The 27,782-nt window shown below is 38.5% G+C and overlaps 1 protein-coding gene across 1 annotated transcript; it reads left to right on the top strand.

The window, feature by feature from the left end:
• On the top strand, window positions 1-24,923 carry Hmmr (hyaluronan mediated motility receptor). Its single transcript, XM_055604406.1, has 19 exons — window positions 1-113; window positions 3,300-3,398; window positions 3,976-4,055; window positions 5,367-5,414; window positions 6,889-7,077; window positions 8,382-8,468; window positions 8,559-8,659; window positions 13,469-13,543; window positions 13,899-14,074; window positions 14,458-14,606; window positions 15,872-16,086; window positions 18,861-18,977; window positions 19,520-19,666; window positions 20,045-20,191; window positions 20,510-20,662; window positions 20,761-20,860; window positions 21,330-21,506; window positions 23,228-23,390; window positions 24,116-24,923. Exons 1-19 carry the CDS (start codon window positions 68-70, stop codon window positions 24,133-24,135), a joined length of 2,289 nt encoding a protein of 762 aa, XP_055460381.1. The 5' UTR covers window positions 1-67; the 3' UTR covers window positions 24,136-24,923.
• The last annotated feature ends 2,859 nt before the right edge of the window (window positions 24,924-27,782 follow it).

Genomic DNA, 27,782 nt, shown 5'->3' with positions numbered 1-27,782 from the left:
TCCAGGCGAGCAGACAGTTGCAGAGGTGGTTGGTTGCTTTCACGTCGGTCTGGACCCGGGTGTCAGAATGTCTTTTCCTAAGGCGCCCCTGAAAAGATTCAATGACCCGTCGGGTGCGTACGGGTGCCGGAGCAGGGTGGGAAGGGGATGCCCCCTCTTTTCCTCAACCGTCCGGAAGCCAGATCAGGGCTGGGGTGCTGTTTCCCTTCAAATTCACGCGAGTGAACTCAGTCCCTCCCCCACACAGGCAGCCTGCAGGCGTGAAATTCTCCCAGGAAGCCGTCAGCACCGTGGAGAAACTACAGCTGGTTGCGGGGTGGGGGTGGGGGGGGCAGGGGAGGAGGTTGGGAGTTGGCGGGTATTACGTACTTAAAAAAAAAAATGTTACTTTCGTTATCATCTTTTTTGTCATTATGTACAATTGTAAAAGCATGAAGACTGAGTAATTAGTTAAGTAATAACAGCTGTCCTAGGGTTTCTTTTTCCACTCTTGAAACCATCCTTAAGAAATACTCAGTTATTTTAAAGATGAAACACTATAACTTGATTTGTACATGGCATAGTAATTTTAGTGTAGATGGTGGTACTGTCCAAAAGGTTAGAATAAAGTAATTTTTACACACGCCTCTAATCCCAGCATTTGGGAGGCAGGAGGATCTCTGTGAGTTCTAAGCCAGCCTGGTCTACAAAATGAGATCCAGGACAGCCAGGGCTACACACAGAGAAACCCTGTCTCAAAACAAAAGAAAGAGAGAAAGGGAGGAAGGAGAGAGAGAGACAGAAAAATAAATAGATGTTTCCAGGCCCAGTGGCCTGTGCTGCAGTTTTTATAAACTGTTATAAAATTAAATTGACAGAATTTAATTGACAGCCTCCTATGGATACAACCTGTGCTCTTAACCACTGTGGTGTATGTGCACAGTAACTAAGAGCCTTGGATAGTGATAGATGCTAACAGTACAACTGTACTGTTGTAAGGTCAGGAACGTAGGCTTTGAGCAGCCAGATGACCAAAGTACTCCAAAGGCCATTGTATGTCCTCTGTGATATATTGTGTTAATAGTCAGTACTCCATCTTTTGATTTCTGTCAACAGCACTGTATGCACAAGGTCAAGTGAATGATTAGATTAATCCAGCTCAAGGGCAGCACCCTTCCCAAGATTTTCAAATAATTTAGGTTCTACAGAGGAGGGAGGACTCTTGTTTTTTTTTGGAGAGAGGGTTTCATGTAGCCCAGGCTAGCCTTGAGCTCCAGCTGCTACCTCCCAAGGACTGACACTTAAGAGAACTGCACCACCACGCATGGCTCAGCTGCTGTTTGGTTTTAAGGAGCAATAGTTAAGACTTACAGTTTCAAGAATAACATTTGCCAGATGTTGTGTGTCAGTAGCAGCAGCTTCTAATCCCGTAATCTTCAAATCCTTTAAGGAAACTTAAGTATCCCAGGAAAAAAGGAAGGATTCTAATGTTTTGTGTTCACTGTGCTCTCCATATTTCTGCAAAGTATCTGGCACAGTATTTTCTGTATATTGTCAGACACAGTTGGCTAATTACAAAAGCATAGTCCATCCCACATCTCAAACAAGTTTGTTTTCTATACTGCTTAACACAACCATGAGCTAAATACTGAAGCCTTAGAAGCTGCTCTCTAATTGAAGAAGTTTTGTCTGGTGTGGAGATAGAATAAATAAATCCTTAAGAAACCATAAGAAGTTATTTGTTAGGAAAGATAGAAGGTGCTATGAGAATTTTCTGATTTTGGGACTCTGATAAAGCTAGAGGTAATATCCAGATTGAGTTCTGGAAAGTAAATGAGAACTGGCTGAACAAAATTGGAAGTCGACTATAAACTCTAAATGGCTGACAAGAAAATACAAAAGTCTGGGAGTTTGAGGCTGTATTTAATGTAATAAAACCCTCATTTGGCCCATTATGTTATTAGCTGATTTTATTGTATTAAGTGAGAAAAAATTTTATGTCTAAAAAATTCAAACCTATGTGGACACCAAAGAGATGAAATGGGCACATTTAAAAGTGCCTTCAAATAGTCTACATTTCTTAGCTGCACCTGTGCTGTCACTTGGCTGATTTTCAGTGTTCAAGTCTAGGTCTACATGCATAAGAAAGCCAGGAACATATTTGTATAAAGCACATAGTCTCTTGTATTTACTTTATAAAATGACAAAATTCTGAGGTCCAAAATTTTATTCATCCCACCTGCTTCTTTTCTTGTGGCTAAAATAAAATGGGAGAGAGTGTTTGTCTCAGACAGCCTGGCTTTTACTGCACTGACAAGCTCTTATTGATGCTACTGTTTTCCATTCAAAATATAGAAAACGGGCTTATTCTCCCTTACTCTCTGCTTCTGAGAGATGCTTCTGTGGAAAAGCTTGAGTAATACAGTTTTCAACTTGACAAGGTTAAAAACAACAACAACTTTGAAGCATTTTGAATGGTAGTACCCTAATCTTATCACCTGGCACATACTTTGAAAGAGGAAAATGTGCTAGATAAAGGAAGGCCCAGTGAGGCTAGATGTCATGCTGCATGTGATCTAAGCATCCTGGAAGCTGGTGGGGAGAGGATCATGGAGTCAAGCCTGGAGTGTGCAGTGAGTTCAGGGTGAACCTGAGCTACATAGTGGAGCTCTGTGAAGGGAGACCAAGACAGGGAAGAAAGAATATTAAGTAAAGAAATCACAGTCTATCTGGAACAATTTATAATAATTCATCAACAATGACTGACAATAGACTCAGACTGTCAGCATTTGCATTCCTGTGTGTGGGGTGGAGTGGAAGAGTTTATTTGGCTCCCAGGTTAGAGTCGATTCTCAAGGCAGAGACTGAACGAAGCAAAGGTGGAGTTCTGCTTACTGGCTTGCTTTGCTTGGCATGCTTTGTTATGCAACCCAGGACCACCAGTCCAGCGGTAGACTACCGACAGGCCCATCTGATGAAAGCAGTTCCTCAGTTACTTCTTCTTCCAATGTGTATAACCAGTGGTTCTCAGCCTGTGAGTCTTGACCCCTTCGAGGCCCAATGACCCTTTCACAGGGATCGCATATTATATACATTATAATTCGTGGCAGTAACATAATAACAGTTACAAAGTTGTAATGGAAATAGGTTATGGTTGAGGGTCACCACAACATGAACTATATATTAAAGGGTTGCAGCGTTAGAGAGCTTGAAAACCACTGGTTTAACTTAAGATCATAGATACTTATCATAGGCATTGCTAATATGATAATAGTATTAATAAGATTAAGTGATACATTGCTATTTTGTGTTTTCTGTAGGTTGTGCTCCATCTCCAGGTGCTTATGATGTTAAAACTTCAGAAGTATCTAAAGGACCGGTGTCTTTTCAGAAATCACAAAGATTTAAAAACCAAAGAGGTAATGGATCATTAAACAATGGTCAAACAGCCTTATAACCTAACATGATAGACAACACTATTGGAATTTTAAAATGCTTTTGCCTAGAGTTTCATGGTCCGGGGTATATTTTAATATCCTTATTTGGTATATTTGTGAAAGAATCAAGTACAGAATGATGTATATCACAAGGGAAATTAAGCAAGGTATTTACAGATAGTTTCCCTTTTGATAATTGCTTATTCTTTCTGTCAGAATATGGGACGATGAAGAAAGGGGTGGAGCGCTAACTCGGTACTTGGAACACATATTGCCCCTGCAGAGGGCCTGAGTTGTAACTGGCAGTCAAGTGCACATAGCCCCAAACAGACACATACACAAGTTTATGTTTTTGAAAATAAAAAAAAAATATCAGGAAGGTTGTAGGTTCCTTAACAAATAATTGTGCAAATAATTATTTGAAATGTACAATCTAAAAGAAAGCTTACCATGCTTCAATTACTGTCTGCAGTGAGAAGTTTGGAAATTTCATTGTATTTGGTTAAAACATGTAAATATCAATGGTTATGTAGATTTATTTTTTTTTTTTTTTTTGCAGAATCTCTACAAAATCCTCACATTGACAAAGATTCTACCTTGCTTGCTTCCACTAAAAAAGCAAAGACTTTGGTGTCAAAGGTGAGAACCACTTGTAAGACAACTGTTATATTCATTCCATCATTGACTATCTAACTGCAAGATACTGTATTTGATCAAAATGGCTAAGTGTGAACTCAAATTTATAAGTAAGCTGGCCTAGAAAGTTAGCTGCACAGGAGTAGTTGTTGTTCTTCAGGAGATCTGACTTCAGGTCCCAGCACCAGGAGCTGCAGTTAAAAATCTATTAATTAATGAAATAAGTATCATTAGAATTCTATCAGGTTTTACGTTCTGCCTGTGTTATTAGTAAGTCTCTTTAAATGTGCTTTTAGTTCACAGTCACAAAGCCAATTCTTAGCTGGGCATGGTAGCACACACCTAAAATCCTCGAAGGCGGAGGCAGGCAGGTTTTTGTGAGTTTGAGACCAGCCCAGTCTACAAAGCCAGTATACGACAGCCAAGGCTACACAGAGGAACCCTGTCTCCAAGGGAGGAAAGCCATTTCTTTAAATTATAGAGATAAATCTGATAATTACATAAGGTTTTACAAACATGCCATGCTTTTTTTTTATTATCCCATTGGAATTGCTATATTTGTTTGTTGTTTGTCTGCTTTTTTGTGGGGAAGGATAAGTATTGGTGAAAAAAAGAGAAAAATAAAAATGTCAATGACTAACAGGAGGTTACTCAAACTGTTGAGCAGTAGTAGATTAAATTCTTCATAACAGAACTGACAATGGTGGCATAGGCCTCTGATGTTCTAGCACTTGAGTAGTAGAATAAGGACTAGGAGTTCAAGACTTCAAGCCCAGCCTTGGCTACATAGAGAGCTCAAGGCTAGCCTGAGTTGCATGAGACCTGACCACAGAAAGTTAGAAGAAAAAAAGAGCAAAACAAAAAGCTAATATTTCGTGACCCTCTACAGTGTTTAAAATAGACACGAAGGTGAGTGTATTGTGCACGATTTCAGTCCCAGCACTTGAAAGTTGTATTGTGAATTCAAGGCCAGTATTTACTACAAAGTAAGATGTCTTAAAAGACTGAAAATTAGGAGCTAAAGAAGTAGATCAGTGTTTGCTCTTTCAGAGGACCAAGGTTCGTTTCCTAGTGCTCACGAGGAGATTGACAACAGTTTATAAGTCCAGTTCCAGAGGATTCAGTGCTCATCTCTGGCTTTTGCAGTTAACAGGCGTGGATGTGGTCCACAGACATACATTCAGGCAAAATACACATACATGTGAATTCATTTTTTTAATTTGGAAAAGAACCAAAAATAAATAGTCAAATATCAGATTGGGCTGTGACATTTGTGGCGTGTAAACTCATAATTGTCCTTTGACTTTTAAACAGAAGGAGCCTCAGAAGAATGATAAAGATTTGAAGAGATTAGAAAAAGAGGTAAGCCACACTTTCAACTTACGGGAAATAAACATTCATATCAGAACCTCTAGGGAATGGTTCCTGGCTCGTCACTGGTCTCTCACTTGCTGTATTGTTACTGTCTCTCCTGAGGCTCCATGGCAGTGAGGGTGTTGTAGATTCTTACACTTGTAGTGATTGGCTGAGTTACATTGCGGATGAGTGAGTGGCAGTGCCAAGGTTGAGACTAATTATTTGCATCAGATTTTAGGTTGGCAAGCTTACCCAACACTGCCCCCCCCCTTTTTTTAGCACTGGTGTGTGGTATACATACATACTTGTATATATGCATGTTCACATGTGCATAGATGTGGGTGTCAGTATCATCTTCGATTGCTCCCGACCTTGAAGTATTGAAGCAGAGTGTCACAGAACCGGAGCTCGCCATTTCAGCTAGTCTGCCCGGCTAGCTTGCTCCAGAGAGCTCCTGTTTCTACCTGAAGTGCTGGGATTAAAAGAGGGCCATAGCACCTGGCTGGCATTTACATGGATCTGGGACCTTTAAACTCTAATCCTCATGTTTGAGCGGCAAGCCCTTTACCCACTGAGTCGGCTCCATAGCCATCCCCAGACATGTTGAATATGTTGTTTCTTTTTGTTTATGTTTACTGTTGACACATATTAGCCTCTTTTGCTGCTGTTGTTCAACTAGTAGAAACAACAAAACTGGCTTCTCACTGCTGTCTAGGAAATTCTACTTCGGACTCTGTTTTCTTGACTTAAACATTTAGCACTTCAAGCTGTAATTTAAATTTGTGTAAATAGGACCAAAGAAAATAAGAATTCTTACAACTTTTAAGTGATTAAATAGAGCTGTCTTACACTTGTGAGTTTATGGCAATTAAAAATCATTGTGTTTTGGTGCTGTTTGTTTGTCTCTATGTGTATCTGTCTCTGTGCTGATGTTTGAGACAGGCTCTCAGTATGTAGCTCCCACTGGCCTGGCAGAGCAGTTTGGCTTGAAAATCACAGAGATCCTCCTGCTTCCACCTCTCAAATGCTAACTATTCTATATTTATACATATCTTTAAAATGTGTCATAAGACCCATGGCAGCTCCGTATCCAAGTGGGTACCCTAGTAAGGGGAACAGGGACTGTCTCAAACATGAACTCAGTGACTGGCTCTTTGATTACCTCCCTCTGAGGGAGGGGGAGGTAGCCTTACCAGGCCACAGAGGAAGACAATGCAGCCAGTCCTGGTGAGACCTGATAGGCTAGGGTCACATGGAAGGGGAAGAGGACCACTCCCCATCAGTGGACTGGGGGAGGGGCCTACAGCTAGTATACAACGTGAATAAACTGTAATAAATTAAAAAAAAAAAGATGTGTCATAAAGTAAATATTCAAGTAGCAAGTAAAGTAAGAATATCTGAACATCTTATCAAAATGTAGGTTTCCTGTCTTCTGGTACCAGTAAGATCAATCCTATCTTTTTTTTTTTTTTCTTCCCAGATTCGTGTTCTTTTGCAAGAGCGAGGTGCTCAGGACAAACGGATCCAAGATATGGAATCTGAGTTGGAGAAGATAGAAGCAAAGCTAAATGCATCAGTCAGAGAGAAAACATCTCTCTCTGCAAGTAATGCTTCCCTGGAAAAAAGGCTTATTGAACTAACCAGAGCCAATGAGCTACTAAAATCTAAGGTAGTTGAACCTCATGATAACTCAAAATTGAATGGTTATTAAGCGCCTTCACATTCAAATTGTTTGGCAGTTTAAGCCTGTGAAAACAGCAGGTGTAGTTGCAGCTCTTTATTCACTTACAGTGCAGGTGTAGAAGTTCGTGTCTTCACTGGTTAGGCCGGAACGGTTCTGAATAGCATGTAGTAGGCAATGGCAAGCCATTAGTCTAACTGTGACTATTACATTAACTACATTATTACTATTAACTACTTTAAATAGTAGCCTACTTCTGTAGGATTATTTGTACATTTAAAAAAGTTATTATTAAAGGGCTTGGCATATAATGGGCTAAATGAAAAGCAGCTTTTTGTTTTGATATTTGCTATTTTCTCAACCCTTGAAACACCTCAGTAAATGTGACCATCAAAGACTATTACAGAATTTACGTTTTGAAGTCACTTTTACAGTCTTCTCTTGGAAAAAAGCCATAGTGCCACATACAAGTAATACGATACTCAGAAGCTGAGGCAAAGGAATATAGGTGGGAGGCCAGCCTATGACAAAATCATGTCTCAAAAAAACAAAACAAAACAAACACTCTTCTAAGGGTTTTCAGGGAATGTTGTAGGAAATAATGAACCGAATGTGCTTAATGCATATGTTTATAAGTAAATAACATAGTAATATATACTAGAGAATATAATATGGTTCTATTAACCACTGGGAGAAATAGAAGAGACAGCAAGTCACTGTTGAGTTGAGTTCATCATTTATTCAGGGCCTGTATTAGGCTTTGATGTAGGGAGTACATGCTCTTTATGTAGGGAGTAAAAAGTGTATTAGAGCCCAAGCGAGATTCTGACCTAGAAGACCCGGACTAGGCCCCACATGCTGCATACTGCAGGTGTCCCAGGTAGCCAAGGCTGGTTTAGCAAACATAGTTCCACAAGTCGTTCTGGGCTTGTCTTCAACTTTGCAGTGATCTTTCCAGCATATAACAGTAACTGGCCACTTAGACTGTATCAAAATAGGCTAGAAAATCAAGGAAGAAAGGAGAAAATAGTGCTGGCATACAGTCAGTACTTGTGGTCAAAGCTGTTCTCTCTGCCAAAGTATATTACACATGATAGCTCCAGTGACAGGCACATTAGTCAGTATTTAAGGAATTCTTGTGTTTTTGAGACAAGATCTTAGGAAACCCAAGCTATTCTTGACCTCTTGCCTTTATCTCTGCAATGCAAATATACAGGCATCTTATGCCACAATCAACCTTAAGTAATATGATTTAGCAGAAAAACATCTGAATTTTTATTTGTTTGTTATAGTTTTCTGAAGATGGTCACCAAAAGAATATGAGAACTCTAAGCCTAGAACTGATGAAACTTAGAAATAAAAGAGAAACAAGGATGAGGGTGAGTGATACATTTGGTGTGTATCCTGTCTGTTGACTCTAAGGACCTAAGAGTTGCTCATTTCCTAATGTAGCTATCTCTGTTGTGCAGAGTATGATGGCTAAACATGAAGGCATGGAGCTGAAACTGCAGGCCACTCAGAGAGACCTCGTAGAGTCTCAGGGGAAAATTGAACAACTGGAAGAAAAACTGTAAGTAGCAAAAGGAAAAAAATTGTTAAATGTGATGATTTCTTATTCTTTTTCCTTTACGTAACTGTTCTACCAAACTGTGCCTATTAACAGGGTTCTGCAATGTTTTAATGTACATACATGTTGTTTAATGAGGAAGTATGAGTCTTCTCATTTCCTTATAATGAAAACAGCCTAGCTTTTTGAATTGTTATACAAAACTCAATCCACTCACCCTACTGTAGCACACCAACTTCTATATTAGAACTCATTGACCAAACGTTACCATTGATCAACCATTCCCATGCTGGCCTTCCCCTGTTTTTCCCAGCTTCAGTAACCAGTGTTCTATGATAATCAATTTTTTTTTAATTCCAAAATTTTGTAGGATTTGTCTTTCTGTGCCTCCCTTATTTCACTTGACATAATGAACTGTAGTTCCATCCATGATGTCACAAAGTTCACTTTCTATACACTTATATACTATTCCTTTGTATATCTTTGATACAGTTTCCTTTTCCATTCATCTCTTGAATAGATGTCTGGTTTCTGTTACATGGCTCTTGTAAGTAATGCTCTTGAAGGTAGCCATGACTTCTGTATAGTGATTTTGTTTCTTTTAGCTGTCTACACACAAGTAGGATTGTTGATCTTATGGTAGTTTGTAGAGGTATTTTAATTCAGAACATGGCTGCTCTGGCAAGAGATCACATCCAAAGACCTTGTAGGTCTATGTGATCCTTCTGGGATACAGACATGCCTTTAATCTAGGAGACAAAGGCAAGCAGATCTAAGTTCAAAGCCAGCCTGGTACAGAGCAAGAAAAACGTAGGTTCAGGCTTGGTGATACACACCTTTAATCCCAAACTGTGAAAGTGAATTAGTTTGTAGAAGGAAGCACCCATGTTTGAAAGTGATGTCTAATTGAGTGGCAGAAATAAAGACGAATCAGAGAAAGATATGACAGAATGGGATATGCCCAACTCTTACTAAGGGAAGCTACTTTTAAGGGGCAATGAAGAGAGAGAGAGAGATTTACAGAGAGAGGTTGATTGAGAGAACAAGCTAGACACAGGTGAAGACAGAACAAGCCAGAGAATGAGGAGCCAGAAGATTAAAAGGCATTGCTGGAGTTAGCTTGAAGCCAAGCAGAGCAATTCAGGGTCCTAGAGAGAAGCCAGATAGAAAAAGTCAGCTGGGAGAGGAGTTTGAGCCAGAACAGCTGAGTTGAACCAGCTAGCTGTGAGCTAAAAAAAGAACAAGAAAGGATGAGCTTATTAAGCAGTAAGTTTCAGAGGCTGAAAACATTCTAGGCCTAGGTTAGATTGTTCAGAGGCTAGAAGCTTCCAGGACTTGGTCTAGGTTAACAGACAGAAGCAAAAAGCCTCTGAGAAAACAACTGAAACAGGCAAAATAAATGTTCACTCATTTTACAGTAGTTTATTTTCAGTTTTTATTTTCTTTTATGAAAAACTTCTGTTTTCCATAATTTTCCAAATTACTTTCACCAGTGTACAAGGGTTCCTTTTCCTCCATATCCTTATCAGCACTTGTTAACTTCAGTCTTTTTTAAAAAGATCTATTTAGTTATCTTTATGTGTGCATTTTGCCTGTATCTGCACCATATGCAGTCCTGGTGCACAGGACCACAGCAACTCTTATAAAGAGAAACATTTAATTGGGGCTGGCTTACAGTTCAGAGGTTTAGTCCATTATCATCATGGCAGGATGCATGGCAGCACACAGACAGACATGGTGCTGGAGAAGGACCTGAGAGTTCTATATCTGGATCTTCAAGCAGCAGCAGGAGACTGCCACCCTTGGCCTAACAACCTTATAAGACCTCAAAGCCCACCTCCTCAGTGACATACTTCCTTTTACAAGGCCACACCTAATAATGCCACTCCATGTGAACCAAATATTCAAACACAGATGGGGCCATTACTAATTCAAACCACCACAGTATTAAAACTTCATTAGAGATATACTTTGCAAATATTTTCTCCAATTCTATAGGTTATTTCATCATACAGACAGTTGCTTCCAGAATGTTTCTAGTTTGATATAATTACATTTATCTATTTTGCTTTCACTTTTTCTGCCCTGGGGTTTTGAGACATGCACACAAGCCAGTTGGCCTTTCCAACTCCAGTGTCCTGAAGCATTAGCCCTGGATATGTGCTAGTAGTATAACTATCTGAGTATAAAGGGTATAACCCGTTTTGAGTTGACTTTGGAAGCTGGTGGGTGATAGGGGCCTACTCTCATTTTTCTGCACATGGATTCAGTGTCCCCAGCACCAATAGTGAGGGTTCTCTAGTCTCCACTGCTTGTGCTGTAGGTGTGCTTGTTGCTGTTAATATACCTAATAGTCTTGTTTTCACTCTAACACAGTATCTTCATTATAGTAGCTTTGCACTATATAAAATCATGTAGTATAATCACTTGGGTTGCCCTTTTTTGCTCAAGGTGTTGTTTGGTTATATGGTTTTTCATTATTTCGTAATTTCATACAAGTTGTAGATTTAGTTCTTGCTTTGTGAAAAGTATCTTTGTCTTGTTAGAGGTTGCATTGAATTTGTAGGTTTGAGGAGTATGGACATTGTAACAATATTTTTTCCCATCTATAAAGAATTATTTACATCCTCTTTAAGTTGTTATATCATTATTTTATAATTTTCATTATGGAAGATGATCACCTCTGTTGTCGTTTGAATGGCACATGTCCCAAACATGCAAGCTCATGTTTTTAACCTGTTCCTAGTTGGTCATGCTGTTGGGAGGCTGTGGAACCTTGAACAGGTTGGGTAGAACTAAAGAAAATAGGCCTGTGAGGATGGATCCTTAGAAACTTTAAAACAAACCAAAAGAATTGCAAGGGATCAGTGAAAAGAACCAGGTATACTGATGCAGCATCTCTGAGGTGGAGGCAGGAGCATAAGAGGTCAGTCAGTCTTGACTACCAAGTGAGCTTTTTTCAGTCTCCATTTTGTTCATTTCTACTCAGATTTTTATTATTTCCTTTTATTAATTTAAGGCTGCAGTAGGTTGTTAAACAATTATTTATTTTTCTTTCTCTGAAAGCTTTTATTTACTAAGACTTTACTCAATACTTTTTTATTGCCTTTCTTAACCTCTTACGTGACAGTTAATCCTAATCATTTTCAAATATTATGCATGTTACCTTTTATTACTTTCATGCATCACCAGTTTTGATGAACAGGAAATAACCTAAAGAACATGTTTGCATCATTATGTTGAAGTCGTTGTCTAATCCAAACTGAAGCACTGGTATAGGAAGATAAGATTAATGTCCAATTATAGCCCTGTAAAAAATTACTGAGCTATATCCTCATATGACATAGGTTGTGAAAACATTAACCAGACTCAAAACATTTCCTCCCCTCGGAATGCTGCCTTTGTAATCTTGAAATATTCCCTGACCCTAGACTATTTTCTGTCTTTTATAAATTTCTATTTAGGGAAAGTTTATCATGATTCAGAGTACGGAAATCATTCACCATAATTCATATATACTGTCATGTGTATTGTAATTTATTTTATTTTCATTGCTTAGCTTAATTTCACTATATGACTTTCTCAGTTTATTCTTGATCATTTGAGATTTTTGTTTTGTTTTTTTGACAACTGAGTAAGACAGGTATGAATATGCTGTATGTGTTTGTGAGCATGTGTGTTTATATTTCTTTAGTAAGCATTTAGGAGTAGGGATTCTCAGACCAGAAAAATGCATATTAGATACTTTTTCAAGCTCAGAGTTAAGGGCTGGGAGTTGGCTCAGAGAACGACATGCCTGCTGTATAAACCAGAGGACCTGTATTTAGATCCCTTGTACCCACATAAAATTTGCCCGGGGGCTGTCTCTATAAAGATGGCTGGCCGCCAGCTGATCAACCAATATAACCAAAGCAATGAGCTCTACATTGAGGGACTCTGAACCCAAAAATAAGGTTAAGTGCAACAGATTAGGCCATCTGATCTTGACTTCTGGCCTCCATGAGCACACACTGCACACAAAACAAGTCTCACACCACTTACAGACTCCCACATGCATACACGTGTGTATCAGTACGTGCACTACTCATACGGAGACATATCTACAGATACACCACATGCACACAGAGCTGTGTTGCTTTATAACTCTTCAGCAAAGTGTGGCTTGGAGTTCTGTATTCATAGTGTTTGATATTGCTGCTCTATTTCAGCCTTTCTGATGCTATGCTAATTTGCCATTCGTCATTTGTTCCTGTTTGAAACAAGGTCCTGTGTCTCAAGTCTTCAGAGTCCAGATCCTCCTGCTTTCCAAGTTGCTGAGATTTACAAGGCTGTACCATACAACTTGGCGATAATTTATTATTTTAACTTTTGTTAATGTTGAATGCTGTTATGTACGTTTATAAACCTTATATATTTTCTATTATTGAAGTGTCTTATTTAAATCTCATTCATTCCTCAAACTAGATCCTCTTGAAGATCCTAAATCACATAGAATTAGGATTGAACACCATAGAGCCTGGAACGAAAGCTTCTTGGCATACAAAATGTGTTTTGGGTTGGTAAGGAAAGTAGGAAACCTGCAAAATAAGATCATTTCTAATGTATACTGTGGTTCTTATCATAACTGTTCCAACAGAGTATCTTTGGAAAGCCTTTTCATGTGAAGAAAATTTAGTCTCCCATGTTGATCTACATTGTTAATCTGAAAAAAAAATCACATGTAATTATAGGTAAAAATTTGACCTCTAGAGTTACCTTGTCTGACATAAATAAGTGAAGTATTTACTTCTTTTTTCTGATTTTTTTTTTCAGTGTTTCCATAGAGAAAGAAAAGATCGATGAAAAATCTGAAACAGAAAAACTCTTAGAATACGTTGAAGAAATTAGGTAATATAAATAGTAGTTTTAAAATTACCTTCCAGGCTGGGGAGATGGCGGTTAGTGGGACTGGCTGCTTCTCCAGAAGACCCATTTCAGTACTGCATACATGTGGTACACAGACATGCATGCAGGCAACATACTCATATACATTGAGTAAATGAATAATTACAGGAAAAGATTAATCAATAAAGTAAACTTTCCTGATTGGGAATATAACTTTCTTGATAGAGCACTGGGTACGGGAAGCCCTGGACTCAGTGTCAGCTGTTTTGTATATGCAAAACAAAAGCACCTCATTTTGCTGGACACGTTTCGCTAGTACCTTAAGAGGAATTCTCTTCAACATATTTTTGTAATGCAGCTGTGCAGCTGATCAAGTGGACAAATACAAATTTGATATTGCCCAGTTAGAAGAAGATCTGAAAGAGAAGGATCGTGAGATTTTATGTCTTAAGCAATCTCTTGAGGAAAACATTACATTTTCTAAGCAAATAGAAGACTTGACTGTTAAATGTCAGCTGCTTGAGAGAGAAAGAGGTACTGTGCTATTTCTATCACTTACTTTGCAAAGGCTTGGATACTGTTTATGAAAGCAACATTTTTCATAATTCTGTGAATAACAAAAAGAAATCCATGTGCTTTATTTAAGAAGTTGTAGAATGCTTTCTATTATTTCAATACATTGTATTCTGTGATTGAAAAGAAAGTTGTATTGGTTGCTGGCTTCTAGTCTAGGAAGCTGTTTGTAATTGGTGCAAACTCGAAGCTAGCATATCTGTGTTGTGTATATCAGTAACTGTCGCCCTCTTTGGAAATGCTTGATCTGTGTACTGTGCTGAAGCAAAGGGATGAGTGACTGCGGGAGCTGAGTCCCTTAACACTAGTGTTTAGTTATGGATGTTCCATGCTCTCCTTTACAGAAGATCTTGCCAACAAAGCTAGAGAAAGGGCTGAAAGTCTTAGTGCTGAGATACAGGTTGTAACACAGAAGCTGGTTCTGGAAAAAGAAAAATATGAAAAGCTGCAACAAAAAGAATTGCAAATCCAGTCACTTCTGCAACAAGAGAAGGTAGCTTACTACATTTATTTTTGTTTTGTAGAAAGACTATTTATAACCTTTTTTTATGTCAAAAAACATTCATGTATATACTTTGATTGTTTAGCCACAGATAATGGTAAACGTTTATATTAAGTAGATGACATAGGTATTTAAAGAGAGTGTCTAACAATAGAAAAACAAATTTGAAAATACAGGTTACAGGGGCTAGAGAGATGGCTCAGCACTTAGGAGCATTCACTAGCTGCTCTTCCAGAGGACCCAGGTTTAATTCCCAGCACCCACATGGCAGTTCACAACTGTCTGTAATTCCAGTTCCATGGCATTCGACATTCTCACACAGATAAATATGCAAACAAAACACCAATGCATATAAAATAAAAATAAATTGAAAAAAAAAAGAACCACAGGTTACATAACGATCTTACAATATCAGTGAGAAAAAAAGCCCACTAAAAAAAATACAAACAAAAAAATGTGATCATGTGATAGAGGTAAACAATTCTAAATGAAATTCAGTCAACTTGTAAAGATCTCCCCATGACAGTCAACGGATAGAGATTTTCATTGATAAGATGTCCAAAATCTGAGCCATTTCAGTGTGACGCTTTGGTGAAGGTTGAATCAATAGCAATGACCGTGCACTCCGTGATATATTTTGGGGCAACAGACAATAAAAGGGGTTCGGTAGGATAATATTAATATACACTGACCTAAAAAGAGCTCAACTTTTTATGAATTTAAAATCTGTATATATACAAAATATATAACAAAGCCCCCCCCCCCCCCCCCAAAGTGTATATATGTGTACAAAAATATATGGGCAATATGTACTCAAACCAAGTTACCTCTGAGAAGGAAAATGAGATTGGGATAAGGACTAATGAAAATTAATACTTAAAATCTAGAATTATTTTTCTCATTGATGTCTTATTATAAAACTTTAATGTGTGTATCTTACAACTTGAACATTTTACATAATATTGGGATCATAATACATGTTTTATCGTGTGTAGAATATTGAAGTATATATAATTATAAGACAATTTTAAAGCAGTTATAAAGATGGTTTTACACTAAAAATGTCAGAAATTACATTTTCCACAGTGTTAAATTATAACATATAAACGGGAAAATGAGTATGGTGTCTATATTTTGCATTTCCTTTAAGCTTTCTAATTTAGTTTCCATACTTTACTATTTTTATTGCATTCCTGTCTCTGTGAAGGTTTGTGCTGTCATGCCAGGTAATTTTGTGGGTACCTGTCTGAATGCAGGAACTGTCTGCCAGTCTTCAGCAGCAGCTCTCCTCTTTTCAAGAGGAAATGACTTCAGAGAAAAATGTCTTTAGAGAAGAGTTAAAGCTTGCCCTGGACGAGTTGGATGAGGTACAGCAGAAGGAGGAGCAGAACGAGAGGCTGGTTAAGCAGCTGGAAGAGGAAAGGAAGTCAACTGCAGAGCAGCTGAACCGGCTCGAGGAACTTCTGAGAGAGTGTGTACTATTAATGGGTCTTGTCTTTACGTAGGACTTAAGGGCTTCCAGCATGTTCTCTCAGAATTCCCAAGTCACCATGTACATGCATGGAGGTGGCCTTATCTTACAAGATAAGGAAGAGATACAGAGAAAGACATGGCAAGAATATGTATATGCTTACACATGTATGTACACACGTGTTTGTAAGCAGATATGGCAGTCAGAGTAGAAAGTTACCTGGCACACTTTTAATCCCAGGACCCAAGAGGTTAAAGCAAGAGGATGATGAGTTTGAGGTTAGTCTGGATTGCAAATTGAATTCAAGAAATCCAGACTATACTAGTGAGCCTTTGTCTGAGAGAAAATACAAAAAAACTTTTTCTAAAGCTAAAGACTTATTTATGCGCTTTACTACATTTTCTAAAAGCTGCTAGATATCAGCATGAAAACAATCTATTTTATATTTGAAAACATTTAAGCCTTTTTACTTTGTAAATGTCCTTAAGAGAATACAAACACTTCATTAGTGTGTGTGTGTGTGTGTGTGTGTGTGTGTGTGTGTGTGTGCGCGCGCGCGTGTGCGTGTGTGCGTGCGCACAAGCTCACATATCACTGCATGCATGTGGAGGTCAGAGGACAACTTTCAGGAGTTGCTTCTCTTCTCACCATGTGGGATCCTCGGAGTGCAACTCAGATCCCGGTTGACAAGTGCCTTTTCTCCCTCGGCAGTCTTGCTTCAGAAGTAACCATCAGAAGGCAGGTCAGAGTGGCTCATAGGTGTAGCCCCAGCCCTTGAGAGGCCAAGGCAAGAAGAGCGCAGCGAGCACGAGCACAGCCTGAGTGGTAGAATGGAGGAGTAAAACAGTCAGAACTGGCTGGCCAACATTCAAAACAACGTTCTTATTACAAGTAGAAAAAGTAGTATCTCACAGCTTTATATCAGTTTCCTATTACTTCAGTCCTATTATTACTTTCTTCTCCAGCATATGCATTAAAGCTAAAAGTGACAATTTTATAATTTATAATTGAGAAACTTATAGTTTTTATTATTTGCCTAAAAATTTTTTTTAGCTAGGTATGGTGGCACAACTTTAATCCCAGCACTTGGGAGGCAGAGGCAGGTGAGATCTAGGACAGAGTAACCCTGTCTCGAAAATCCAATGTGTGTGTGTGTGCATATATGTGTGTACATAAATAATAAAACATGTATTTTTAATATATTAATGTTTTTGTGAGATGGCTATTTGAGGTGTATGTGTGTGAGTACAGGCAAAGGAAGAGATCAGGACAAATTTCAGGAGTCAGTCCTCTCTACCATGGGTTCCAGCGATCAGACACAGGTCGACAGGCTGCATAGCAAAGGCTTTTATCTGGCCCTCGAAATTTGATTCTTGAATTTAAATTACAAATAAGTTTCTCATTAAGTTCTTGAAATTTCCTCATGGAAGTAAGGTGCTGTGGATGGGATATGAATGTGAGGTATTCTTGGGTGTCTCACACCCGCTCCTGTTGAGAAGTTAATAATTTCTTCTGGGATTTTTGTGCTTGGTGACAGAGAGGCACCGCAGGGCTTTGTGTTCCTCCATACTGGGGCAGTAGTACAAAGGTGTTATTATGGGGATTATTCTTCATTGCATCTGATTTGGGGGAAGAGGAACCTGAAGAAGTTGAGTAGATAACCCATTTCTTAAAGCAAGGTTGAGAATCATTCACTCTAGCAAAAAGAATTCTGATTATCCAAGATCTTTAATTGTTAGCTTCACTTGTTAGCTGTGTGACCCCAGGGGAACAGGTTTGATGTGTTCATATTCTCCTTCACTTAGGTGCTCTATGAGATGTTGTCTCTAGTCTTTGCAAGGCTAGACATTTTAGGTTCAGATTAAAAAACAAGAACTGAAAGTCACTCTTCTAAGGGATAAGGAAAAATATTTTTATTACAAACCATTTAGTGGCATTTGATGGTTTCTGCTGTAGCTGTTCTTACTGTGCAGTGAGTTTGCTCCTCAGTTGTCTTAATTTGAGTGCTCGCTTAGGATTGTGTATAGTTCATTTTTACCTCACCATATTCTCTAAGAGGCCTTTCATAAGCTCTTGTGCACATCTAAACACATAAAAGCATCTTAATAATATGCAGTGTTTGAAAACTACTTGAGATTTGTAGTATACATTTAGAAAATTACTTAAAACCTATTTTGTTACTATACAAAACCGCTCATCAAGATTTTGTCAAGGTTGGACATCTGCGATCCTTTCACTTGTATGTGGAGATGGGAGGATCCTGAGTTCAAGGCCAGCGTGGCCTAAATAGCAGGATCTTATCTCAAATAGAAAAAAAAGAATGAGTAACAGCATATGTGGATTTAATCATATAATCAGAATGTCTATAATATTTACTCTACCTTTTAAAAGGTTTTAATGTGAAGTGTCTTTAACTATGTGTACTTTCAATAATGTGTTTCAATATACAGATTTAAACTCCAGTAAAGTGCTTTTAGCTGGTGTTGCATTCAGTCAGTCTTTAGACCTGACAACTCTGTAGATTGGCTTTACAGATTATTGTTTGTTTTTCATTGTTTTTTCTCCTGAATTAGCTACATACTGCAGGAGACCTGAAAAGAATTCCCATAGAAAGCAGATATAGATGAAACCAGTAAACAACTTAGTAAAACTGTCATACAATGAGATTAAGTCATAAATGTGTATTTTTAAACGGATACAGCAGTTATGGAAAGGAGCATATGTGATAATATGGTGCACAGTTTCTGATCTTTAGAAATTGCCCTTTTTCTTAGGAAAGAAGCCGAACTGGAAAAGAGTAATGCTGCTCACGCACATGCCACCTTGATTGTGCAGGAGAGGTACAGTGACACAGTGCAAAATCTTAGAGACGTTACTGCTCAATTGGAAAGGTACTTTTCTTTGTAGTGCCCACTATTGAAAATATGGATGGGGAGAAATGTTTTCCCACAGAAATTTATGAACAGAGCAATCCAATGGAGGATGACTTCTATTAACCTTAAATTCCATCACGGGCAGTCAGTGTCATCTAGTAATCTTCCTATACTACAAAGCCAGTCCAGGACAGCCAAGACTACACAGAAGAAACCCTGTCTTGAACCACCACCACTACCCCCCCCCAAAAAAAAAAAAAAAAAAAAAGTTCAAGGGGGCTGTAGAGATGGCTTTCTTGGTGTGTAAGACCCAGGTTCAGTTTCCAGTGCTCACATGGTGGCTCAGCCACATGTAACTCCAGTTCTGGGTCCTTGAGCACTGCACACACGTGGTTCACAGATAGACGCGCATAAACAGGGTTACGTAAGCTCATTACCCAGAGCACTGAATTTATATTCACGTACGTGCATAAGGTTTTTTTCTGCAGAGAAGTATAGAAAATCTAAGCTTTGTCATGGATATGGTAGTAAAAAGTATTAATTGCTTTCATTTTATTAAGCTGTAAAGCATCAACGCTTAAAGAAATAGAAGATCTTAAGCTGGAGAACTTGACTCTACAGGAAAAAGTAGCCATGGCTGAAAAAAGTGTAGAAGATGCTCAGCAACAGATGTTGACAGCTGAAAGTACAAATCAAGAATATGCAAGGTGAGTAACAAACGCATCAGTCAGAAAAAAAAAAATGACAATTTTCATTGGCTTTGTTTTGAGATAAGAGTCTCACTATGTAGTTACTATGCGCCACCCACACGGTGGCTCAGCCACCTGTAACTCCAGTTCCAGTATCAGATATTATCTTCTGGATCCTTGGGTACTGCACATGTATGGTTCACAGACATACGTGCAGGCTAGACACGCATAAACAGACAAGGTCATGTAAACTCATTATTCAGAGAACTGAGTTTATATTCATGTCTAAGTGCATGAATATAGTGTAAGTTTTTTTCTGCAGAGAAGTATAGAAAAAATCAAACCTTTGTCATGTATATGGTAGTACAAAGTATTAACTGCTTTCTTTTTATTAAGCTATAAAGCATCAACACTTAAAGAAATAGAAGATCTTAAGCTGGAGAACCTGACTCTACAGGAAAAAGTTGCCATGGCTGAAAAAAGTGTAGAAGATGCTCAGCAACAGATATTGACAGCTGAGAGTACAAATCAAGAATATGCAAGGTGAGTAACAAACGCATCAGTCAGAAAAAAATGACAATTTTCGTTTGTTTTGTTTTGAGACAGAGTCTCACTATGTCTTACTATGTTGTCTTGGCTGGAACCTTCTGTGTAGAGCACACTGGCTTTAAATGGAGATCTTGCTGACTCTGCCTCCCATGTGCTGCAATTAAAGTCCAGTCCCACACCCAGTTAGAATTATAACTTTTAAGAATTTTCTTCTGTTGGCTTTTGGGGTATTTTGTTTGTTTTCCAAAAGAAGGGGGAATAAATTACAATAACTGCCAAATGTTTAGTGGATTCTTCTTTCTCAAATCTAAGGATGCTTCTAGATTTGCAGAACAGATCAACACTGAAAGAAACAGAAATTAAAGAAATCACATCTTCATTTCTTGAGAAAATTACTGATTTGCAAAATCAACTCAGACAACAAGATGAAGACTTTAGGAAGCAACTCAAAGAGGAAGAAGCAAGGTAACTCAGGCTTGACCGTGAGTGAGTGGGGTGTTATTTTTTTCTAACAAATTGACAAAATGAAATTTAAATTTTTAAAATTTAATTTTCCCATGCAGAAAAGCAGAGAAAGAAAATGCAGTGACAGAATTAACCATGGAAAATGATAAATGGCGTCTCCTTTACGAAGAACTATATAACAAAACTAAACCTTTTCAGGTTCGTTGCTTATAATTAAACTTGTGAACTGGAGAGATAGATGGTCCTGCCATTAAGATACTACCTGCTCTTCCAGAGGGCCCAGGTTCACTTCCCAGCACCCACATGGTGGCTCTCTCCTGGCTGTAACTCCAGTTCCAGGCTATCCTCTGTGTGAAAAAGTGAGAATAGTGCTTGTATTGTTTTTATGTTTTTATGCTTTATGTGAGATTAGTAAGATTTGAAAGTGTAGGTCAGGCATGTTCTAAATGCTTATAGTGCTGGTGTGAGGCAGGAGCAGAAGGGTGCACAAGTCTTCTGGTTTGTTTCTGTGTAGGCTTGGCTGTCCTGGAACTCTGTAGACCAGGCTGGCCTCGAACTCACAGAGATCCACCTCCCTCTTTAATCCCAATTGCTGGGATTAAAGGAGTCCTCCACTATCACCCAGTGGGTGCACAAGTAGAAAAATATGTTTTGTTTTGTTTTCCAGCAACAACTGGATGCTTTTGAAGCAGAGAAGCAAGCATTGTTGAATGAACATGGTGCAACTCAGGAACAGCTAAATAAAATCAGAGATTCATATGCAGAGCTACTGGGTCACCAGAATCTAAAGCAAAAAATCAAGCATGTTGTGAAATTGAAAGATGAAAACAGTCAACTGAAATCGGTTTGTAAAATAACACTTGTATTCAGATATACTAAAAGCCAAAAAAGTTGAACAATTTGTAGAGGAGAATTCATCTGAGAACTTGTGGGCTTACTTAGTGTTGGCCAGATAAGTGTTGTTTTACTTAGTATTAGAAATGGCTATGATAATTGGGAAACAGCATAAAGTTTTACACATTCATTTCTGTTTACAAAATACCCATTCCTTTTTGTAAATGCCATGAAGATAAACAGCATTCAAAAAAGTAATTATTTAATTTTTTTCCTTCTAGAAGGTTAATTTATATTTTATTTTGGAATACAAAACAATGAGTTACATTACCTGACCCTATGGGTATCTATTATATGTTGATTTTGATTCTTCCTGGTATATACCCAGAAGCTATAAGCTGGATCATGTAGTGATTTTAATTTGCGTTTTTTAAGAACTTGATATAGACTAGTATACATCCTGGTAATTAAAAGGTGACAGTTCTACCCTCAGTATAAGCCCATGGCCTCAAAAGTGTCAAAGCAAGTTTTGAGATTTGATGAGAAAGCAGTTCCATTGATGGATGGGTCAGCAAAGAGGAAATCTGTTTTGTTACTGTGCAATTGAGAGGACAGTGTTTCAGAGCCATCTTGGGAAGGAACCTATTATTTAAAACTAAACTACCTTGAAGGCCTAAGAATAAGAAACAATCCCAAGTCAGGGCACCAGAAGGTAGCCTGTCACAACTCCAAAGGTAGCCCTGAGATGCAATTCCCCACAAGCCATAGCGCAGACAGTCAAGGGCTCAGCTCAGGCAGTGAAATGATGGGGAAGTAGCTCTGAGCCTAAGATCAGTGGGTGTTGGATCTTTGCAGCTTCCAGTCTGCAATTAAGTTCTGTAGAGTCTGAAGGTCCAGTGATGGACTTGATCTCCTGTGAAATTTGTTGTGACTCCAGGAGGCCAGTCTCAGCTCTGACTCTGTAGTATTTCCATTGGACAGACTCTGAGCTAGTGTTCTAGCACAGGACTGGGGCAGGTAATCCTCTCTTAGTGGCACCCTTGGTGCTGTGGTTCTCAGTGACTGCAGAAAGAAGGTGAGAGATAGCCTCAATTTCTCTCAGCTTTGCATCTCCTTAGAGTCACTGTTATAAACCAGAGCAAGGATGATCAGTGTTTCCAGCACTGCACAGTGTGGCTGAGCAAAAGAAATCTTGTACTCTTAATATATTTGCCCAAGAACATCACCTCAGGAAGTATGAGCTGCTGGCAAAATGGGCTCATCCTAGATAGGCTTTGGGAGTTGGGAAAAAGGAAAGCCTGTGTTCTTGTGTGGTTTCTAGAGGGGAGGGAAGGAGCTCTTTGGTTTCAAATGCCAGACAAGCTTTTGTGGGTCTTTTTGAATAGCTGTTTCTTTCCTTATTGTGCTTTTAGGACCATTACCAGAGGGAGAACATAATTGCTTGCCTTTTTATACTGTCCCTGCCACAGATTATAATGCTGGCAAACCAAAAGTTGATTTGAGGGCAATATATTTGTACCTCAATTTTGATCAGAAAAGTGTACGTCTAACTATAGGACAAGAAATTTTAAAATAATTTGTTTACTTTGCCAGATCTGTTCCAAATCAGTCTTAGTGAGTAGTTATTTTTGCCATTAGCTTTGATGCATAAACAACTTTTGGAATATGTCTATAAAAACAATAACACATTTTATCACTGTGTGCCTTAGTGATTATATTTTTCTTATACAGGAAGTGTCAAAACTCCGATCTCAGCTTTTTAAAAGGAAGCAAAATGAGCTCAGACTTCAGGGAGAATTAAATAAAGCTCTGGGCATCAAACACTTTGACCCCTCTAAGGCTTTTCATCATGAATCTAAAGAGAACTTTCCCCTTAAGACTCCATTAAAAGAAGGTAAAAACAAAACAACAAAAAACTAGTATATTTATGCACCTGTCATTCTCTCTCTCTCTTCTTTCACAGCAGTTGGTGACTTAAAAACTTTTATAAACTATGAAACTGTTGATATCTTCTAATATAGAAGAAATTTTCACTGAGTTGATGTATTCAATGCCATTTTCTCCTCCCTTACTCTGCTTCTGTATGTCAAGATTCCCTGTCCTTCAAGCCCTATTCAGATTACGTCTTCCTGAACGTCTTTCATTGCTCCAATCAGCAGCTCTTCTGTCTCTGAACTGCATCTCTCTTTTGCCCACAGCTGTTCCTTCTTTAGAACTCACTTTGTGACCCAAGTGTATCTTAGATCCGTATTTTTTACATTTCAATTTTAGAGAAACTTTTTCTTGGCAGATACTTTGTATAAGTATATATGCATTATATTTGTGCATATGATATGTGTATGTATACATATGATATTATATATGTATATTATATGTGTGTTTTATATATGTTATAATTATTGTACAGAATGTAAAATTGCTTCTCCTGTCTTTAAGAAAATAGGTCTGGTTTTAGTTTATAATGACTTAGGAATTTGATTTGGTTTGGTTCTTAAAGATTTGAATCTAGGCCCTTGAACATGCTAGGCAAGTGCTGTACCTCAGCTACATCCACAGCCTGGCCCATCGGTTAGCAGTTTAATATAAAATACTTACAACTCTTTGTCGTACTCTTTTCAGGTAACACAAATTGCTGCTGAATTCAGATGTAACATCAAGGATCATGGAAGTATACGTCTGAAATACCAATTGAAGATTATTTTCTTTATTATTCTTGATATTGTGTTTATAGTATATATTATATAATGTATTTAATTTCAACTGCCTATTTTTAGGTATATGAAAGGACATTCAGCGTTTGTTATCAAAATGTCTTGATTGTAGAGTTCTTTCTCCTCTGGTAAAGAGTGGAAAGGCTAAAGCACTTTGGCTTGCCCTTGTGTTTGCAATGACTTACTGATCATGCTCACTCTGGCCTCTGTCATCCATCTCCTTTTCACTTCAAACAGAAATAAGGGCACCCTTAACTCCACAGTAACCTTGGTTATTTGTTTTCTTCTTTTTTTTTTTAATCAAAGTCACTGGATTATTTTAATTATTTCTAAATTCTTTGGCTCTATTCCAGTTGTAAATTAAAACATATAACGGCCTATAAACTTATATATATATATATATATATATATTTTTTTTTTTTTTTGAGATTACCCTGTTAATTTTTAGATACATTGGAAATCTAAAATTTTGGGGGTGGGAGTGTCATGAGACAGGGTTTCTCTCTTTAGCCCAGGCTGTCCTAGAACTCTAGACTAGGCTGTCCTTGAATTCAGAGATCTGCCTGCCCCTGTCTCTTAATTGATAGGATTAAAAGCAAGCACACCATGCCCAGGCTCAAGGAAATCTGAAAAACTTTACATATTAAGATTTTTAGAGAATTTGTCATCTGCATAGCCTCTGAGTGTGTATGGAATATAAAATAAAGTCATATAGAAACTCATACGCAGCCAGTGATTTAATTTTTATTTAATGAAGTTACAGCATTGCTTCTGTTTAAGATGTATTTAATCATATCTACCTACATGCTAATTTGTCCCAAGAATCATAAATGATATCTTTTATTTATTTCTTTTAAAGGTTTATTTATGCCAGGTTTAGTGGAACACACCATTAATCCTAACACTCTGGAGGCAGAGGCAGATGGATGAGATTGAGGTTGACCTGGTCTACATACTAAGTCCCAGGCCAGCTAAGACTATATTTTTACATTGAAACTTTAGTCATTCTTCTTCTAATATACCATAGAGATTTAATAGCTTTTAATCATAGTGACCATACACAGGGAAAACAGAATATTCAGATCTTTTGTGGACTACTGGCTTAGTAATAACTTATCTACAAAGTATTTGTGGGGCTGAAGATCAGGCTCAATGATTAAGAGTCCTTACACCACAGTCATAAGGACCAGAATTTGCGTTATAGGACCCAGTTAACAAGCAACATCTGGAACATGCCTGACAACCCAGGTCTGAGACAGGATGCGACAGGAAAATCACTAGGACTCATTGGCTTCTGGCCTAGTCACAAAGACATCAAACTCCAGGATCAGGGAAGGGCCCTACCACAAAGGATGGAGAGTGATAGAGGATCACACCCGATTGCCCCCACCACCACACACACACCGGATATAGAACAAATTCTTTGGCTTATTTAGGTTAAGTGAAATTTTGGTACAGTTCCTGTCCTGACTCATGAGCAAATAACCAACTGCCTAAGTATATGTAGTTATGTGGTCACACTGTTCTGATTGCTCTTTGGCTCCACTGTCCTTTGTGAAAACCAAATCTTGCGTTTGGCAGTTGATTTTTATCCCTTAGCCCTGGCATCCTGAGATCTTTTATTCCGATTGCATTTAACTTTGCAGATTCAGTGGCTACTGCTCTCAATTTAAGGTCTGGCCTCCAGGGGAGATTGATTATGGAACTCTGTAAAGGATCCCGGGATAAAGTGTCCAGTCTCCTGGAGACCATGTATTCAAGTTTGTGGTATAGAGGGGAGATGGAATCCTTTGAAGTTGGCCTAGTGGAAATAAATGAGGATCCTGAGGGCATAACATTTGTGGTTGTTTGAATGAAAATGGCCCCCATAAGGTCATGTATTTGAATACTTGGTCACCAGTTGGTGGAATTGTTGGGGAAGGATTAGGTGTGTTACTGGGGTTTGAGGCTTCAAGAGCCCTTGCTATTCCCAGTATCCCAGGTGTCTCCTGGCTGTCCCACAAAGTAAAGCTGAATGGCTTGCTTACACACATTGCGAGGAGTTATATTTGTACCTATCAAGGCACAGTTCTTTGTGCAGATGAGAAATTGCTGTGATTTCTGCTCCTGTGGTGAAGCAAAATGTCTGGTATAAGGCTTCTCTTGAATGGCACTTCTTTGCCTCCTTTTAAACCCTAGAGTGGACTGAACCGGTTATAGAAAAGATTATTCATGATGGCAAAGGCAACAGTGACAGTGGCAATAGCGTCAGGACAGCAGCACAAGAATCAGAACACCAACATAGCACATATCAGAAGTGATGAGAAGGATTATAAAATGCTGAGAAAGGCTGGAGTGAGGCCTCTGTGATTAAGTGCACCAGCTGCTCTTCCAGAGGATCAGAGTTCAATTCCCACCACCTGCGTGGCAGCTAACACCTGTCTAGCTCTAGTTCCAGGGTATGGCATGGTCCTTTCTGACTTTCACAGGCACTGCACTCATGTTGTACAAAGATGCAGATAAAACACCTGTAACATAAAATTAAGGAGTTGAACAGGCATGTAGGCACTGATGGCCAGAAGAGTCCCAGAGAGCTGCCAAAACTTAAGAGTTATGGAATTCAACACTCTTGGTGCAAGAACTATGGCACTTTGCACTCTAGAGCTAAGGATCCGGACATTCATGAACTATGATGGTTGTAACAGTACAAGGTGCCACGACCTTTTGCTCTCTGCTGTCACTGCCCATTGCTGACAGAAGCCATTTATAGAATGTGTCAAGGACCAAAGCTGCTAGTGGTTAAAGCACAGAATGATAAGATTTAAACTTGATCCTAGAATCCAAAGTCCCTGGTGAAGCTTTTGGGTGTATTAGCCTTGAACACTCACCTAAGATTGCCATCAGCAGCTGCAGCAATAAATGTGATTCATATTCAAATAGAGTGGACATGTATTGGTAGCAAGATCACTAAAACAGCTTTATTATTATGTTTACTTACGCGTGTGTGCTCTCACACTTGTGCCATGGCACATTTGTGGAGGTCAGAGGATAATTTATAGGCTTGGTTCTACAGGGTCCAACTCATGTTGGTGGCAAGCACCTTTTCCCACTGAGTCCATCTTAATAGCCCTTATTTTGTTTTGTTTTTCCTTGTTTTTAAGTGAGAGATGCTGTATGGAGATTCAAAGAGGAGATGGTTAGATTTCACTTCTACAACTTTGGAGGCACAAAAATTGTTCAAAGAAAGGAAAACATTGGTTTTTGCCTTTTGAGTACCATAACTTAAAAGATAATCTTTCAAACTTGCAAAATATATATACACACCCTATAAAGGAAAATATATTTTGACATTGTTTTCCCATGTGCTATATGCCCACTGGGTAGACTATAATGCTGAGTGACACACACATACACACACACAATGTTTCTCTGCGTAGCCCTGATTGTGCTGGAACTTGCTCTGTAGACCAGGCTGGCCTTGAATGCCAGCCTCTGCCACCAGACAGCTGAGATCAGAGGCTTGAGCCACCACTGCTGAGCTGAGAGATACTTTAAATTTTGTTTGTTTTGGTTTTTTTTGTTTTGTTTTGAGACAG

Source organism: Psammomys obesus, unplaced genomic scaffold, assembly GCF_907164565.1.
Source record: "Psammomys obesus unplaced genomic scaffold, mPsaObe1.curated_primary_1811, whole genome shotgun sequence".
Classification (NCBI taxonomy): Eukaryota; Metazoa; Chordata; class Mammalia; order Rodentia; family Muridae; genus Psammomys; species Psammomys obesus.
This window is presented reverse-complemented; position numbering and strand designations above follow the sequence as displayed.